Here is a 19,402-nt window from a genome sequence, read left to right as displayed (position 1 = left end):
GTCACATCGGCCACCTGCGTGACCGTGTAGCTCATGAATCATCTTTTCACTCCATTCTAGGTTGTTCAAGTCACAGTAAAATATGCTCAAAATTGGGCAGTTTACGGTCCTTGGAGGCCAATCCAGATGACTGAGTTAGCATTTCCGTAGTCTGATTTCTGACTTACAAGGAAGACCTTTTTAGTCAGTTCTCTCAATGGCATTGAAGACTTTAAACATTTTAGGGGCTGGAGAAATGGCTCAGTGGTTAATGCATTTACCACTTTTGCAGAGGACCTGGGTTCAGTTTCAGAACCCACATGACAGCTCAGAACCAATCAGAACTCCAGTTCCTGGGGATCTGACGCCCTCTTCTGGCCTCCAGAGGGCATTGCATACACATGGTGCACAGACGTAATTCAGGCAAAACATTCATATACATAAAAAAATTTAAACAAAAATCTGTTAAGACTTTAAAAACTTTCAGGCCAGGGGGATCACTCAGCTTTTAAAGGCTAAGGCTCAAAATCAAAACATCAAAAAAGGCTTCAAACATTCTAAAGTACGATCCTCAAATGAGCAATTAGTTCTGAAACCACCTGCTTCTCTCAGTACTCTGCACTGCGAGTCTCCTTCGAGGGGTTATAGAAGATTCCGGAAAGGTGGTTGTTTTGCTGAACTAATGATCTCAGTAGAGAGAAACCTCTAACTTCTCCCAGCTCTCAGTGTTTGCCTTGGTCCAGGCTCAGGCTTCTCATTTCCATGGCGACGGCAGAAACCGGTCCCGGGGACCAAACTCAGGTCGGCCGGCTTCGCAGCCCACGTCTTCACCACTGAGCCATCTCTGCAGCCCTGAACTGTTTTTACCTGTTCAGAGAGCAGTGAAAGATCCTTCTTAGTGAACCCTGGGAGGAAATGTAAATCACTTCTTAGACTGGGAGCTTGAGAGCGTCCTTCTCTTTCCTAGAGTCAGCCAAGCGCAGGTGACAGAGCATGCAGGCGCCCACTGATAGAAGAGAAGGGAGGTCTTCACACAGGCGCCCACTGATAGACGGGGGTCGAGGGCAGTGGGGGGCATTGGTTGGTGTTTTCACACACAGGCGCCCACTGATAGACGGGGGTAGAGATCAGTGGGGGGCATTGGTTGGTGTTTTCACACACAGGCGCCCACTGATAGACAGGGTTCTTCCGTGTGGCTTCTGCAGTGGAAGCCACACATCTGCTACATGTGCACTGGACCGTAACATCTGGGCAATCACTCTCCTCTGGTTCGGACAGCTTTCTCAGAACTTGACTCGAGGCCTCCTGAGAGCCTTTGGTTGGCGGTCTGCAGCTGGGTTTCGCTGTGAAGCACCTCTCCTGCCCAATGTCACTGATCCCCAGGCTTCCGAGGAAGTGAGACGGCTTCTCCTTTCCACTGAGTGATGTCTTGGTCATATTTTATTTGTTTTCTCCCTCCCCCCCCCCAGTTTTATTACCTCTGTCAGCTCTTGTGTTCTCATCACTAATATTTCTTCTGTTCATAGGTCATTTTTAATTGTTCCTTTACATGTCTGATAATTTATAAATGAATACTAAAAAATAAGTAAATTTTCACTATTGGGTGCCATATAAATATATTTTGTTTTTCGAGATAGGGATTCTCTGTATAACTGCTCTGGTTGTCCTGGAACTTGTTCTGTAGACCAGGCTGGCCTGGAACTCACAGAGATCCACCTGCCTCTATCTCCCAAGTGCTGGGATTAAAGGTGTGCGCCACCACCACTGGGCTCCATATATTCTTATAGTCCTTGTAAAGTGTTGGACTTTGTTCTGGCAAACTTTTAAGTTACAGGTCAACTTACCCCTTTAGAGGCTTGCTTTAAGTGTCTTTTGCTCTAGGCATAGTTTGTCCCTGTTACCAAAGCCCTGGTGTGAATCCCTGATGTCTCAGGCATCCAGGGAAGAACCTTCATGCTGGTGGTTGAACTTGACCGTCTTGCAGCCCTGTGAGAACTCTAGAGATGCCGGGTGGAGGTCCCAGTCGGTTACTGTTTGCGCATTCTCCTGGAGTTTAACCTGCTGCGTGCCTGGCTAGACACTCAACAGCGGCCCGTGGGGATCTGTCCAGATTTCTCGAACTTTCTCTGCATGGCTTCCTCCTCTTGGTGCTGCAGCCTACAATCTCCCTGGCTCTGCTCCTCACATTTCAGCTTCACTGTCCTTGACTCAGAGAGGTCCCTTCCGTGCTCAGGGTTCCCCTCTGCTTCCCGTGCCTCAGAAGCAGGAATGAGGCTCTCTCCCCCGGGAACCATGGCGATGCGGCTCTCTTCTCCACGGTACTACGAAGTTTAGGATTGGAAGATGGTTGTCTCATGTATTCTGTCAAATTTGCTCCTTGTGAGGAAAGAATCTGACAGGACTCATTTCTTCACAGACAGTGTGAGTTTTAGTGCCAGAAAGAAAATTAAGAAATTAACTTTTTAGAAAGACATCTGCATGACTGGCCTGAATCCTCCTGCCTCAGTCTCTTGAGTGCTAGGATTATAGAAATGGGTCACTGCATTTAACAATTGTTAGTTGTAAGCAAAGTTTTTCAGTCTGATTTTATAAGCTACAATCTTACTGTGTGTGTGCATGGCATGTGTGTGTAGGATGTGCCATGGTGCACATGTGGAGGCTAGTGGACATTTGTGGACTTCCTTCCTGCCTTCCACCTTTGCAGGGGTCCCTGGGATCAAACTCGGGTTGTCAGGATTGCAAAACAAGTTCCCTTACCCAAAGAGCCACCTCCCTGGCCCACTAACCTTACTTGTGATGTACTTTTGACTCAGGGTTTTTGGTATGTGTGTGTGTCCACATGGGTGCATGGGTGCATGCGTGTGCTTGTGTGCTTCCCAGAGGAAAACCTCATGTGTCGTTCCTCGGGTGCCGTTCCCCTTCCGCTTTTGGGTGTTGTTCACCTTCCTATAATTATATCCTGGTACGTTCTTATTTCTTATTTTTGTTGTTGGGAAAGTATTACACAGAGAGAATCACACACCTGACCCAGAGTAAACATTTGCACATGCTGAGGTGGAAGCGACTCTGCCAGACCAGCGAGGCCATGGAAGAGCTCCTCCCTCTTTACAAGGTAGGACGCCGGGAGCAGGGCCTGTGGAATCTCTACACGTTTTTTGTTTGTTTGTTTGTTTGTTTGTTTTTGAGACAGGGTTTCTCTGTGTAGCTTTGCGCCTTTTCCTGGAATTCACTCTGCCAGAGATGCACGCCTTCAATCCCAGCACTCGGGAGTCAGAGGCAGGCGGATCTCTGTGAGTTCGAGGCCAGCCTGGTCTGCAGAGTGAATTCCACCACTGCCCGGCCATCTACATGTGTTTTTTAAAGACTTGATTTTTATTTTAAATTATGTGGGGGGGGGGGGAGCGGGGGGGGGGGGGGGGGATACTCTGCATGAATGCAGTGCTCATAGAGACCAGAAGAGGGCATCAGATCCCTCCTAAAACTGGAGTTACAGGTGGCTGTGAGCTGCCCGGTAAGGTTGCTGGGAACCCAACTCGGGTCCCCTGGAAGGACAGCAAGCATGTTTAATAATGGAAACATCTCCAGTTACCTTATGGATGCATTTTCTCAATGAAACAGCATGGGCAGTAAGCTTGCCATTGTGTTAAAGGGCAGTGTGTGGCTGCGGCATCTGTCACCCCATTAATTGCTGGGGGTGTTTCGGATGTCCTTCACAGCTCCATGATGTCCCATGAAGCCACTTACAGGGCTGAAGAGGACAGTCTTAGACCAGTGTTTGCTCAAAGATGTATAAGTACCTCTGCTCCCCGGCTAGCACCTGCACACAAGCTCTCAAGGTCCATTTGTGGGAGAACGTGGTAGTCAAGCTTCCACAACTACAGACAGACCAAATGAGGAACCACACATGTCAGCCTGCCTTCCTAAAGACAAGGAGGGAACTAATGGGTCTACCTTCTCATGTGTTCTGCCATGAGAAGACATGTGTTCATACCTTAGGTAGCAGAAGACAAAGATTCTTCCTTTTTTTGTTGTTGAGACAAGGGCTCACTATGTACCCTGGGCTGTCTTGGAACTCACTGTGTGGTCCAGGTTGGATCACAAAGATCCATTGGCCTTTGGTTCTCAAGTGCTGGGGTTAAAAGTGTGTGCCACCATGCCCCAAAGATTCCTACTTTGAAGCATGAGCTCCGACGTAATTTTTACATAGAGGATATGCATTTTCCTCGTAGACCCAGGGCAGGAAGCTCAGAGGTGGACTCCTGCTACCAAACAGCCTCCTGCTCAGCTTGCTGTCCCTCAGAGTTGGGAGAGTATGACCATTGCCTCTATCACCCAAACCCAAACTGTCGAAGAACTTGGGGGTTCCAAAAGCCCCTTATCCAACAACTAGACAGCGCTGCAGAGAGCGTGCCTTGCGCTGCAGAGAGCATGCCTTGCCAACAACCCATGGTCTGTCTGTATCTCCTTCAAACAGAAGCAAGTCGGCTACATCATGCAGGAGTTCAACGATGCAGTTCAGAGGGCAGAAAGACTGTCAGCGGCTAGAGACAACTTCCTTACGGGAAAAAAGCAATCCCCCCACCCTCGTGACACCAGAAGACCTGACGATTTATACCAGGTGGTTAGTGTGCCACCTGCACTCCCTCAGGACCATCCATCACTACCTGCAGGTAGTACGGACGGACGGACCACAGTGTGCTGGTCCAGGCCCTCGGGGGGAGGGAGAACTCGGTGTCCCACGACATCTGCCCCATGCTCTCCCTACAAAGGACAAGAAAATGATGGGCTGCTGGAGTCTGGGAAAACACCCTCACCGAACACTGCATCAGTTTGGCTCCCTCAGAAGTCCCTCTTACATCCTGGTTTATACCCACTCACTTCGTGCTCCATTGGTTTCTTAGGACTCACTCATGTTCTTCATGAATTGGACACACGCTCTTACTTGGCCGTATTTAATGAGGAAATCATATGTCAGGATACTTGCCCTAGGCCCACACAGCAAAGACCTGTCCTTTGCTGAAAAATTAACAGGTCCTAGGCTGGGGGAAGAGGGTAAGTAAGTTTCTACTACAATATGAAGAGGTAAGGAAGAACAGGGCTGGACATGGCCAGGCTGCCTCATCCCAGCCCCCTGGCCGCTGTGTCAGGAGAGTCTTGATTCTGAGGCCAGCCTGAGCTCCACGGTGAGTTGGAGGTTAGCCTTGTCTACAGTGAACACTTGTCTCAGAAAATAATGACTAATAATAAATAGTAAGGTAGCTGTAGCAGTTCAGTGGTAGAATATGCAGGATAGCCTGAGCAGGGCCAGGAGTTCAACCCCCAGCACTACCAGGGACGGGGTCAGGGGAGAGTAATGGGGTAAAGAGTGTTACGTGGGAGAGGCCCTAAGTCAGGTTGGAGGATCACGGAAAAGTAACTTGATCTCATTTCCTGAAACCTGGTGGTCACCCAACTACATCCCCTCTTCAAAGCCACCCAGCCACTGTGGGCAATACTTCTTTCTCTCCACAGTCATATGATAGTACAAACACGTGCTCCCAAATCTGAATCTTCCCCTTAAATCCGACTCCTTTCTCTTCACACCCTGAGCATCCCACACAGCGCCTTTCTCACCCGTGTGCATGACCACCGCGGGACCGGCTGGAGTGTGTGTGTGTATGTGTGTGTGTGTGTGTGTGTGTGTGTGTGTGTGTGTGTGTGTGTGTATGTGTCAGAGCCGCCCAGCTCCGCCCTCTGTCACTGTGCAGGTTTCTAGGGTCCCACCCCAGCCTCCCTCCTTCCTCTGTCACAGGGAAGGCTGTGGTGTCTGTGAACACCAGGCTGACCCATGTGCTGTGGGCTGTCTCGTAGGCTCTCCAGTGCCTGCCCATCTCCAGAGTGCTGCAGAGTCTGCCTCATAACCGACTCTCTGAATCCTGTGAGGAACAAGAAAAAGCCTGTGTAGGTGACCTTAAGTCCGCATCTCCTGGTCCCACGGACGCCAGCATTTCAGGTAAGAAATTGGCCCTGACTAGGGTGGAGTGGAGAGAGGAGGGCTGTGGTTTTGTGCAGGGCCTCTTTTGTCCCATGATCTTCCAGAACATTTCCTATATGCCAAAAAGTTACATCTTCGTAATAAGTAGTAATTTAATATTAATAACTCCTGATGGAAGACAGTGGCCATAGACATGTCTGTCTGTCTCCATCTTTAGAACCAGCAACCTCTAGGCCTCTTTCTGTCCTGGCCTCACATAGTCCTGCAAGTTACTTCCTTGGGGCCTCAGTTTACTCATTTCCATATTAATGCTTTCAGATGAGTTTACTGTGAGTTAGCCAGGAAAAGCAAAACGGAGGCTCTGATTAACTTGTCACTGGCATAATTCACTCACCACAGACCCACAGACAGGGCTGCCCCACTGTCTGAGTTGGGGTTCCTATTGCTGTGACGAAACACCATGACCGAAAAGCAAGTTGGGAAGGAAAGGGTTCATTTGGCGTACACTTCCAGATCACACTCCATCATTGGAAGAAGTCAGGACAGGAACTCAAGCAGGGCAGGAACCTGGAGGCAGGAGCTGATGCAGAAGCCATGGAGGAGTGCTGCTTACTGGCTTGCTTTTCATGGCTTGCTCAGCCTGCTTTTTGTTTGTTTGTTTGTTTTTCAAGACAGGGTTTCTCTCTGTAGCTTTGGAGCCTGTCCTAGACTAGCTCTGTAGACCAGGCTGGCCTCGAACTCACAGAGATCCACCTGCCTCTGCTTCCCGAGTGCTGGGATTACAGGCATGCGCCACCACTGCCCGGCTCAGCCTGCTTTCTTATAGAACCCAGGACCACCAGCCCAGGGGTGGCACCACCCACTGTACGCTGGGCTCTCCCCCATCAATCACTAATTGAGAAAATGCCTTACAGCTGGATCTCATGAAGGCATTTTCTCAACTGAGGCTCCTACCTCGTGTCAAGGGTCAAGTTGACACACAAAACCAGCCAGTACACCCACTGAGACAGTCCCCGAGAGGCCTAGTGGGCTTCTCTGTCTAGTGGGCTTCTCTTGAGGGCTGTGAGATTGTGAGGAGTCCTTGCACCCTCCCAGAAAAATCTCAGTGGGGACTGGGGAGTGAGCAGCACGAAAGCCCAGCCAGGTAAGATGCCCTTGCCTTGGAGACACCAGCGGAGAGCAGAATGGCTCTCCACCAGCAGGGGGCGTGCTTTCAACTCTCTCCAAGGCCGTCTACCGTCTCTCCTGATTCTCTGGTCTTGATCTGGATGTTTTTCATGGCCAGGGAGAAGAGGTGCTGCCTGCGTCCTGCCTCAGCATGTGACAGAGAAGGAGGAAGTGAAACCCCAGCTGAGGCACCTGCTCTCACATTTCCACATCCCCTACGACTTAGAAAAGCTGAGTGACTGGGCCGAAGAGATGGAACTCTTTTCTTTGGTACATAATGCACTCTTACTATAAATATGGGGGGGGGGGGGGGCCGGGGAGTGGACAGAAAGCATCAGTATTTACTACGAAGTTGCTCGTCTGTTTGTTTGAGACAGGATCTCATGTAGCACAGGCTGGCCTCAAGCTAGCTGTGTAGTGGAGGATGACCTTGAACTTCCCATCCTCCTGTCTCCACATCCAGGATTATAGGTGTCTGCTGCCACATCTGAGTCTAAGTGGTTTATTTTTTCTGCCAATGCTTGTTTCTAGAGAAATAAGATACGAAGTAATGAGCCATCTTCCCATTAGGAAGAGCTTCCTTTCCAGGAGAGTAACCAGATCTTGTGACCACAGTGAACCAGAGGGATTATACCTTTCCATTTCCCCCCTGTAGGTTTTAAAGAAAAGGGTGAGATAAGAAGATATAAATGTACCCCAGGTTAGACAGACATGCCTGCAAGTGTTGTCAAGCATGCGTAGCCCTCTGAGTCTAAGGAGAGATGGAAGGATGTGTTCTTGACATCCTAAATAAGGTTATACCCAATGTCACGCACCGCATGTTCTGAGGGATGCAGTCATGCCCCCCCCCCACTTCCCACAGTAACCTGCTGCTGTACTTTCTTAAATAGAAAACCTCACAGTATCAAAAGCCGGGTTGAGACTCCCTTCCAAGGGGAAAGTGGGGCGGTGGATACAGAACTTCAGATTTATAACTTCAAACACAGTGGCAGTGCTTTCCACAGTGAGATAGCTTGCTAGCTCTAGCTGTACATTGTTCGCAAGATAAAAATGATCACCTGGCTGACCCGAGCAGGCAGCAATCTAGCCTGGGTGCTTTTGAACGACCTTGGGATGGGAGGGCTCCCCTTTCCCTTCTGACACCCGCGCCTGTGCTTCGGGAGGAGCTGACCCGGTAGAGAGCTGACCTTGAGGGCCCAGTGTGTTTGTCTTCATGCCAGCATCATTTACCAGGGCTGCACTTTTGTGTATGACACGTTCTTTAAGCTCACTGGACCTGGCTCCGTCTCATTCCTCTGGCTTCTCGGAAGATGGCGGCGTATAGCATTTGCTCCCCTTCTCCACCTGTTTCTCCTCCTTCCTCTGCCTCTCCCTCCCCCTCCCTTCCTCCCCTCCCTCCTTCCCTCCTCTTCCTCCCTTTCCTCCCTCCCTCTCCTTCCTCCCTCCCTCCCTCCTCCCCCTCTTCTTCCTCCCTTCCTCCCCTCCCTCCTCTTTGCTCTCCTCCTTTCCCCACACCTCCTCTGACAGTCTTTTATGTAGCCCAGTGTCCTAGCTAGGTTACTGTTGCTGTGACTGGATGCCATGACCAAAAGCAGCTGGGAGAGGAAAGAGTTTCTTTAGCTTACATTTCCACATCGCAGTCCATTGAGGGACTCCAAGGAAGGAACTCGCACAGGGCGGGAACCTGGAGGCAGGAGCTGACGCAGAGGCCACGGTGCTGCTTACAGGCTTGCTCAGCCTGCTTCTTGTAGAACCCAGGACCACCGACCCATGGAATGGCACCATCCACAATGGACTGGGCCCTCCCCCATCAATCACTGTCAGCGAGGATGGGGTGAAACCACTGAACTAGACCACTCCACGGATAGACAGAAAGGTTTATAGGGGATAATGCTGTCAATGCAGTCTCTGGGGGTGAGGGTTGCAGCAAGCGGGGACGAAGTTTCAGTTTTTAAGGAGATAGGTAGCAAGTCAGGGTGGAGTGCAGGGTGGGGTGGGAGCCAGAGCAGCCTGGGAGCTAGCATGGGAACTTTGATCTGTCACAGGCTTGTTAGAGTTAATAAGCAGTTGCCTATAGGAGACTGATCAGGGACGAACAGAAATGGGCTTTATAAGGTTCCTGAAGAATGCTGAGTTTAAGAGCAATCCTTCTGTTTACCTAGTGACAGTGCAGCCTGAGCTGAGCCCAGACTGTCATTTAGGACGCTGTCAGCCACTCTGGTATTTGGAGGGCCCACTTCGTACCTAATAATCACTAGTTAGGAAAATGCCCAACAGCTTGCTTCCAGCAGGTCTTATGGAGGCTTTTTCCCCCTCCTCTCTGATGACTCTGGCTTATGTCAAGTTGACATAAAACTAGCCAGCACACCCAGGCTGGCTACAAAACACGCAGTCCTCTTGCCTCAGCCTCCCAAGTAAGTGCTGGGATCACAGGTATGTAGCACCATGCCCAGAATTCCTGTCCCTTTTATGTAACCAATGTTAAAAGAATGTGAGACCCCGACCACCCCGACAAAGCAGCCTTGTTCCCAAAGAACAGCTTGTGTCCCTTTCATGGCAACAATAGTTCCTAGTTTTGGTTTTCTTAGAGCAGTATTAGCTTTGCTCCCTGGATGATCAGTCACATTCCAGTGTGCATGCGTGTGTGTGTGTGTGTGTGTGTGTGTGTGTGTGTGTGTGTGTGCGCGCGCATGCATGTGCACACGCACTTAGATCTTATTTTTTTCTGGTATTTTAACGCCTTTGGACAGGGTTGGCCAACTACAGCCTGCAGCTCACTGCTTGATTTTCCAAAATAAAACTCTATTGGCGTCCAGCTGTCTTGGTCCATTCCAACTAGTATAACAGGAGTCCACAAACTGAGTGGCTTCAGCCAACAGTTTCTTCCTGTCCTGACGGTTGAGGTTGTCACAGCTGAGGCCGAGTTGGCGCCTGGAGAAGGCTCACTTTCTGGTACATAGATGTTAACTTGGTGTGTGTGTGCCTTTCCTAGCAGAAATGCTCAGGGCTCTCAAGGGCTAATCCTATTCATGAGAACTAGTTACCTCCTCAAGTGCCTTCTCCCAGTCCCTTTTCCTGGGGGCGGGGGGTAGGATTTCAACACACTAATTTTGTGGAAACATAAATATTCAAATGCCAGCAAATCCATGCCTGTTTATGTTTTATCTGTGGCTACTTTCATACCACAGGGGCAAACTTGAATAGTTGTGGTCTGCAAAAACTGAAATATCAACTATCTGACCTATTAAGAATGATTCCAAGGGATTGGGGATTGAGCTCAGTGGTAGAGCACTTGCCTAGCAAGCGCAAGGCCCTGGGTTCGATCCTCAGCTCCAAAAAAAAAAAAAAAAAAAAAAAGAATGATTCCAAAGCCCAGCCCTACCCTAGTGTCTCCGAAGCACCCTGCAGGCTGGCTGTGTCCAAGGCTGGGCTGTGCATTGTGTCTACTTGTCACACATAGCTGTTGGGCACATGGAGTGTAATTAGTGCAAGGGAGAAACTAAAGTTCCCATTTTAACTAACTTACAACAAAACCAATCCCACATGGCTAGAGGCAACGGTGTGGTATCACCTACCCTCAGGAGTACCAGCATCAACTAGAAGAATCCTCAGTTCTGAAACCCATGAACATGCAGACTTCTTTGCTGAGGCTCTGGTGCCCAGCATGGTGGGTAGGTTCTTCGTATGTGTGCTTGTGTATGCATGTGTATGGGGTTAAATGCTCACAACACAATAGTTATGTGTGTGTTCATGTGTGTGCTCGTGTATGCATGTGTGTGGGGTTAAATGCTCACGACAGGATAGTTACCATTTTACTCCTGCCAAGTGGCATTGAGAAGTTTCACACTGTTGTGTAACTGTCACAGTGTGCTATGGCGGAGCACCAGTGGACAAGAAGGGCGCTGGCAGCAGGAAGTCAGCTTTGTAGCCTCTGTCTGAAGGTCAGAGGTCAGAGGTCAGAGGTGGGAGGTGAGAATGAGGCAGGTACCTTAAGTTCTGACTGCTGTGGGATGGTCTGTATATCAAATGTGTGCTCTGATTGGTCAATAAATAAAACACTGATTGGCCAGTAGTCAGGCAGGATGTATAGGCAGGACTAACACAGAGGAGAATTGAGAGAACAGGAAGGAGGGGGGAGACACTGCCAGCCGCCATGAAAAGCAGCATGTGAAGATGCCGGTAAGCCACGAGACACGTGGCAAGGTATAGATTTATAGAAATGGATTAATTTAAGATGTAAGAACAGTTAGCAAGAAGCCTGCCACAGCCATACAGTTTGTAACCGATATAAGTCTCTGTGTGTTTACTTGGTTGGGTCTGAGCGGCTGTGGGACTGGCGGGTGAGAGAGATTTGTCCTGGCTGTGGGCCAGGCAGGAAAACTCCAGCTACATCTGACAATGTAGCATCTTAACTTTTCTCACTAGAGATAACTTAGGCTTCTGAGAGCATGACTTATTAACCCTTAGATGTTCTAGTTTACCAGGTGGTTAGAAAAACTTAATACTTTCCCAAAGGCGGGCGGTTTACTTCCTGCTTATATTTAAAGTCCAACCCAAAATTTATACAGGTGGATGTGCTAATGTGTTTCTGATCTTTGGAGCGGGCACTCAGCACAGGTGAGGCATGCTGGCCATCCTAATGAACCGAGAGCATGCGCCACACAGAGATGTCCACGTTAAGTACTGTCCTAACAGAGGCCTCTTCATGAGTCACTTTCCTTCCAGGGCTGTTTCAAAGACAATCAGTAGAGGCTTGAGAGATAGATCAGCAGTTAAGAGCCCTGGCTGCCCTTGCAGAGGACCTGGATTTGATTCCCAGCACCTGGAAGCACAGTGGTTCACAACCACTTATAACTCCAGTCCCAGGGGATCCGACACCTTCTTCTGGACTCCTAGGGCACTGAACACGTGTGACACAAAGACATACATGCAGGCAAAACATCCATGTGTATAAGATAAAAAAAACTAAAGGTAAAATTGTTGAGAGGCAGAGAGAGAGAGAGAGACAGAGAGAGGAGAGAGACAGAGAAAGAGAGAGAGACAGAGAGAGAGAGAGGCAGAGAGAGACAGAGAGAGAGGAGAGAGAGGAGAGAGACAGAGAGAACCAGTAGCTCTTTTTGAGAGCCAAAATGTTTTCCTTTGGTTTCCATTTCTTTCCTCCTCCTTTTCCTTTTTTATGTGTGTGTGTGTGTGTGTGTGTGTGTGTGTGTGTGTGTGTGCAGTGCAGGCCTGCGCACATGTGTTCGAAGACCAGAGGAGGAAGTTGGTGTCCTGATCTATCCTGACTCTGCCTTATTCCTTGAGGCAAGGTCTCCCATTGAACTTGGAGCTGGGCTGGTGGCCTTCAAGACTTGGTGAATCTCCCATCTCCCCACCCAACAGTGATGGGGTCACACACATGTGGTCATGGCTGGGGGTTTGTTTGTTTTTGTTTTTTTAATATATGTGTTGGGATCCAAACTCAGGTCCTCATACTTGGGCAACAAGTCTCCCCTCCTCCTCCTCTTCTTCTTCTTCCTCCTCCTCCTCCTCCTCCTCCTCCTCCTCCTCCTCCTCCTCCTCCTCCTCCTCCCTCTTCTCCATCTTTCTCTTCCTCCTCTCTCCACTCTTCTTCCTCCTCCTCACCCTCCCCTCCTCTTCCCCTTTCCCCCTCCTCTTCTCCTTTTAATTTTTATTGGCATTTAAGAGAGAAAACCCAGAGCAAACAAGCTATAAACCTCAGCAGCTGCCTGAGAAGGAAGATAGAGAAAAGAAAGAAAACGTCATAACGCAGAATTAGGCACAGAGGCCAGCTACGTGGCAACACGCCCCACATGCGGGAGGTCACGTCAGAGGGAGAGCAAAGCTCAGAGTGTTAGGTAAAGCGTGCTTAAAATGGGCAAGGAAAGAAGGAAATGAAAGTTAAGCTCTTTGGAGCACTGTGGAAAAGCAGGCACCTTCTGAAGGCTGTGGCTCTGTAAGCCGCTATACTGAGGCTGGGGACCCTGGGGAGGTCCCATTCCTCTCTTCTCAATCCTCCTTAGGTTTCTCAGAACTTCCAAAACATCTTCACGGAGCAACAAAGGATGCGAACGTTCCAAGACTACGAGGCCGGGAGAGCGAAAGTGCAGAATTTGTCAGGACCTGCTGCTACCCTGAAAAAGAGAGCTGCCTGGGTTCCCTTCGTGAAGGTAGGGGCCTGTAGGGGCAGTCACCTGCCGGTGACGTCAGCAACGCCAAACTGAGCAGGCACCCTGGCAACACCGGGTCTTTCTGGTCCCTTTTGGTCCCTCTCCTTAGTAACCTGAGCAAATTGTCCTCCAGGACCTAGGAGACAGGTTTCCTGTCCTCAATGGAGACCACTCAGAAAACCTCATCCTGTGCACGGGGTCCTCTCTGCTCTTCCTACCTTAGCTCTTTGTTGAAGGCAGTCACACCACCGTCCGAGCTAGACGGTCCCCCAACACCCAACACCCACTCTATAATCTGCATTTCTTTCTCCTTTTATTTACATTTTTTTAACCTGTTTGTTTTAAAAGGCAGAATTTTCATATAACCCAGACTGTCCTTGTTCACTCTACTATGTAGCCAAGGATGGCCTTGAACTCCTGGCTCTCTTGTCTCAGCTCCCTTAGTACCGGGGTACAGGTGTGTGCCACTATGCTTAGCTAAAGCTCCCCAAACACACACACACACACACACACACACACACAATTTTTGAGAGAAGCTCTTATTCTAGCCCAAGCTGGTCTTGAACTCATGGCCACCTTCCTGCCTTGGCCTCTCAAATGCGGGGCTTACAGGTGCATGCCACTATGCCAGGCTCCCTTTTCACCTTTAATGGTTTCACATGTGTGACAAGAACAAAGATACTCAGAAATATCATTGATGTGTAAAGCCAACATTTAGTTTACAACTATTACTGGATATTTACATGTCAGGCCCTCGGTGCTGAGGATGCAGGGTTCACACATGATGCCTAAGCACCAGGATAGCACCAGGATTAGCCCAATGGCAGTAGCTGGTGAGAATTATAACCAGGTCTCAATAGCCAAGCAGTCTGTGTTCTAGAAATAACCGGAAACACTGGTTTAGCAGATCCAGAAATCCAAGTTAGGTTCCTGGGAACCTGTGCTCAAAGCAGTGGTTAATGCAGAACCCCACCTACTATGGCGCCTCCAGCACTTGGGCAGTTGAGGAACCTGCCCAAGTTCAAGAACAGCCTGGGCTGCACAGTGAGTTCTGGCCTGGCTTGGAACACAGCAGTTCCAGTTACAGAGTAAGACCTTATTCCACAGGGGAAAAAAAGAAGAGGAAAGAAAGAAAGAAAGAAAGAAAGAAAGAAAGAAAGAGAGAGAGAGAGAGAGAGAGAGAGAGAGAGGGAGGGAGGGAGGGAGGGAGGGAGGGAGAGAGAGAGAGAGAGAGAGAGACACCAACACTTAGAGCCTTGTTTTATTTATTTATTTTTTGTTTACAGCTGCCCTGTTTAATATCTATCCTTGATTCATAAACCTTGAACTTCATTATTGGAAGTACTAGAACTCCGTGTGAATGACGTTCATCTAACATGACTTCTCCAGAGACTGTCACAGCCTTCTAGTGCAGGACTTAAGACACAGCCAGTGCTTTAGGATTCTTCTCTTTAGGGATGATTTCACCAACAAAAAGGACAGTGAACATGGCCCGAAACAAAACACAAAAGGGACCCTTGTTTCTAGCGTCCATAAGGCAGAATGTTGTCTTATTCAGCCTTGGCTGGGAATGTATCCATTGTCCCCAACCCTGTGCCAGGCTATGAATGGCCATGATTGACATTGGGGTCACAAACATATTTTAATGAGTAAGTAAAATTGAAAATGTAGAATCCATGTTTGATAAGTCTTGATTGTTATATGAAGGAAAGGAATCTCTTTTTAAAGATTAAATATATATAATTTAGTGTGTGTGTGTGTGTGTGTGTGTGTGTGTGTGTGTGTGTGTGTGTGTGTGTGTCTGCCTTAGTATGTGTATCACAAGCCTACAGATGCCACAGTAGGCCAGAAGAGGGCATCAGATCCCCTGGAATTTGAGCTATAGGCAGTTGTAGGCTGTCATATGTGCGTGCTGGGAACCAAACTTGGAAAGGAAAGTCTGATATGATTTGTGGCTCCTGCTGTTAATTCAGGCTGCTTTGACAAAGTACAGTGAAGCGTGTAGCTAATAATCAAAGTACTTTTGCTTTTCACATTTCTGGAGGCTGAGCAGGTCTGCCTACCAGCACAGCAGGGAATCTGGCAGGGCACTCTTCCAGGACACAGACTGCTGATGTTTTGCCGTTCTCTTACGTGGTGGGAGAGACACACAGCAGCCTCAGCTCTCTTGTGAGGGGCTGATCTTGTTCACTAGGGACCTACCGCCTTGAACTTATCCCTTCTAAAGTCACACTTGCTTAGAGCCTGATGTTGCAGGGTGGGTTTCAACATGAGTCTTGGAGAGACACAGTCCACCCGGAAAAGTGGACTGAAAGAAAGAAAGGAACCAAAGATTGTTCTCCACCTGGGCCAGTCAGTGTAGGTGGGGCAGACCCTGTGTCTTAGAATTAACTCCCAAACATAGACGTTACGGAGGTACTTGGGCAGAACAGTCAGGAGTGTCCAACCTTTTGACACTAAAGCATGGCATTGTTGTCTACAGAGTTTGTGCTTGGAAACTGCACAACTGAGTTATAAAACAAAAAATCTGGTTTTAAGTAGGGGTCTCCGGCAGTCTGCAGTAGAAAACTGCAGACTATGTTCATACCTACTTGGGCTAAGACGTGAATTGGGGAATTATCAGCATGCCGATGATGGAATTTATAGCCACAGAGCTAAGCTTAGAGCTACAGTTTCTTAATAGGAAAGGTGACGTTTTAAATGTGAAATCCTCAGGAGTCCTCGGGACTCTGGTGACTTCTCCCCTCTGCTCCATCGGTATGATGTGCTCCGTGCTGGTGGCTCTAGGCTCCTTCCTGTGTGTGTCCTGCTCAGTACAGTCCAGATGGGACTCCTGTGTGGCATAGGCCGAGTGCCAACAGGACCTGCTGGCTCCTTTCACAGCTCCGTGAGCTGTGCAGACCTTTCCCAAGGCCTCACATGCCCAGCAAACCTCTAAGCAGGGACACAGGTCCACTTTGGCAGGTCCCCAGGTCTTTCTCTGTGTGGCTTCTCTTGAGACCCACGATCATATTCATCCGCTAGGTCAAACCGAAACGTGATCCTTGGCAGAAGAGGATGTTAACCAGACTCAAAGAACGGAAGAGAAGAGACGAGCTGATGCAGCTCCAGTCACAGTTTTTGAAGGTGAGAATAGAGCCACAGTCTATCACAGGTAAGAGGATTGTTAAATGTCATCCTCAAAAATGTGGGATTTTCTTTCTCTTTAAAAAAAAACCAAAAAACAAAAATAACCAAAGAACAACAACAAAAAATTGATGTGGGCTCACTGTGAAGACTTTATTTTTGAGCTTTCTTTTCCTTTAAATTTTTTAAAACTGATTTTTATATGTATGAATGTTTTGCCTGCATGATATCTGTTCACCATGAGCATGCCTAATGCCATGGAGGCCAGAAGAGGGTGTTGGGTCCCCTAAGACAGGAATTATAGACAGTTGTGAGCCATCGGGTAGGTGCTAGGAATTGAACCTGGGTCCTCTGGAAGAGCAGCCAGTGCTCTTACCCTCAGAGCCAACTCTCTGACCTCTTATTTAGAACTTTCTAATCTAATTGGCAAACTTTAAAACTCCAGCTAGCTTTCAGGAGAGAAGAGAAGTAGTCAGCTCCCCAAGTTTGGAAGTACAGACATACCTTTAATCCCAGAAATCTGCAAAGGCAGATGGGGATCTCTGTGAGTTCGAGGTCATCCTGGTTTACACAGAGTTCCAGAACAGCCACGGTGACATCATGAAATCCTGTCTTAAAAAAGAAAAGAAAAGAAAACAAAACAAAACAGAAAAACAACAAACAGGCGGCGGTGATGCATACCTTTAATCCCAGCACTCGGGAGACAGAGGCAGGCGGATCTCTGTGAGTTCGAGGCCAACCTGATCTACAGAGGGAGATCCAGGACAGACAGGCACCAAAACTACACAGAGAAACTGTCTCTCAAAAAACCAAAAAAATATTCTCAAAAGAACTGGTTTTTTGCTTCAGTGCTGAGCTGTGTGTGGTGTTTGTCTAACAGTGCGGCCCCCTTTGACTGGAACGTCCTCATCTTTGAAACAAGACGGATGGATGAAAATCACTTTCCTTGGAATTTACTGTCTTAGTTGCTTTAAGTACGGAGTTGCTCAGGGCTAAGTATGCTCACTGTTGGGCAGTGACTCTCCAGAACATTCGTGTGTTGTGTTGCAGCACTGACTCTGCCCACATTGAACAGTTCCCCAGCACCCCTTCCTCCCAGCTCTCTCCCAACAACCCCCCTCACTTCCTTTTTCTGTGAATTTGGCTGTAATCACGCAGTACTCAACTTCTCTGTGACTGGCTTATTCAGTTAGCACAGTCTTTGAGGGGCATTCATGATGGAAAATTTGTTAGCAATTTCTTCCCTTTCAAGGCTGAGTAATAATCCCTGTATCTACTAAGGTCTATTCATCCGCCTGTTGAGGAATACCATGGATCCTGTGGACATGGCTATGAACAGGGGTTTGCAAATATCTGAGGTCCTGTTTTCCATCCTTTTGGGTGTATGCCCAGAGGTAAAACTGCTGAACCACACATTAATTCTCTTTGTACTTTCAGTCTTTGGTGTTTATTGTAGCAGTCACCCTTCTATACAGACAACAGCAGACAGCACTCCCCTGTGATGCCGAGAGTATTTCCACATGCTTCTTGGCTGTGTGTATTGTCATATTTAGGATGTGCCTGTTCAAGTCCTTTGCCTTGATGTTAATTTTTTATTTAGTAATTAGATTATGCTGTTAAATTGTAAGAGCTCATTATATACTCTATTTTGCTTACCAGGTACTTTATATATTCTATTTCCTTTATCAGATGTATGACTAGAAAGTGTTTTTCTCCCATTCTACAGGCTACTTTCTCATTCTGTTTACATGTCCTTCGAGTCAGAAAAGGTTTTCTAGGGTTTTTTTGTTTGTTTGTTTTTGTTTTTGTTTTGTTTTTGTTTTTTCAAGACAGGATTTCTCTATGTAGTTTTGGTGCCTGTCCTGGAGCTCACTCTGTAGACCAGGCTGGCCTCGAACTCATAGAGATCTGCCTGGCTCTGCCTCCCAAGTGCTGAGATCAAAGGCGTGTGCCACCGCCGCCTGGCTGTTTTTTTTAGTTTTATGGAATGCCATTTCTCACTTTTTACCCCCACCCCCAACTTTTGGTGTCAAAAACAAACAAACAAACACCCAACAGTTAAAAAAAAAAAATCAACCCACCCAGGGGCTGGAGAGATGGCCCAGGAGTTAAAGCCCTGGTTGCTCTTGCCGTGGACCCCAGTCTATTTCCCAGTCCCTACATGGTGGCTCACAACCACCTGTAACTCCAGTTCCAGGGGATCCAATGCCTTCTACTGACCTCCAGAGGCACCAGGCACATGTGTGGTACGCATACATACATGCAGGTCAAATACTCAAATATATTAAATAAAATAAATAAGTCTAAAAAATTTTTAACTCACAGAAAATTGCTGAATCCATTAGTATGGAGCTTTCCAGTTTTCTTCTGAAGTTTTATACTTTCAGGGCTTAACTTCATGTCTTTAATTCATACAAGTCAACTTTTACATACAAGAATAAAACTTCATTATTTTGCATGTGGCCATTTGGTTTTCCAGCACCATTAATGCGGACAGTATCCTTTCTGTGACCATGTGCGTGAGGGTTTATCTCTGAGCTCCGTTGACCTGTGGCCTGTCCTATTTCGACTTCTATTTATTTCTACTATTTAATTCTGACAAAGGGATTATTACTTAGCCTTGAAAGGGAAGACATTTCTAACAAATTTTCCAACATGAATGCCCCTCAAAGACATGGTACTAACGAGTAAGCCAGTCATGGAAAGGTTGAGAAATGCGTGATTACACTCGTCTGAGGTATCAGAAATGCCACACTATTCTGACTGCTATTTATTTCTGACACTTTCTAAACTTGAGTGTGAGTTCTCCAGCCTTATTCTTTTTCAAAATTGTTTGGCTCTTGGGGGTTTCTTGAGATTCCACGTGAATTTTATGATGAACTTTTCCTAAGCTTGGAACACACGTCTCTGGGATTTTGACGGGACTGGAATAGACGACCTTTAGAATTCTTTGTGATATTAAAATGATGCAGTAGTCTGAGTGTCA

General features: G+C 47.8%; 1 protein-coding gene across 1 annotated transcript in view; it reads left to right on the top strand.

Annotated features, from left to right (window-relative positions):
* LOC128118689 (uncharacterized) overlaps positions 1-19,402 on the top strand; it is a 193,972-nt gene that overhangs the window by 28,374 nt on the left and 146,196 nt on the right. The window contains 7 exon segments of the mRNA XM_052751515.1: positions 2,978-3,091; positions 4,454-4,543; positions 4,545-4,649; positions 5,830-5,971; positions 7,239-7,390; positions 13,144-13,290; positions 16,315-16,416. Of these exon segments, the coding sequence (XP_052607475.1) occupies positions 2,978-3,091; positions 4,454-4,543; positions 4,545-4,649; positions 5,830-5,971; positions 7,239-7,390; positions 13,144-13,290; positions 16,315-16,416 (852 nt within the window).

Source organism: Peromyscus californicus, unplaced genomic scaffold (genome assembly GCF_007827085.1).
Source record: "Peromyscus californicus insignis strain IS unplaced genomic scaffold, ASM782708v3 Scaffold_22__1_contigs__length_63687245, whole genome shotgun sequence".
Classification (NCBI taxonomy): Eukaryota; Metazoa; Chordata; class Mammalia; order Rodentia; family Cricetidae; genus Peromyscus; species Peromyscus californicus.
This window is presented reverse-complemented; position numbering and strand designations above follow the sequence as displayed.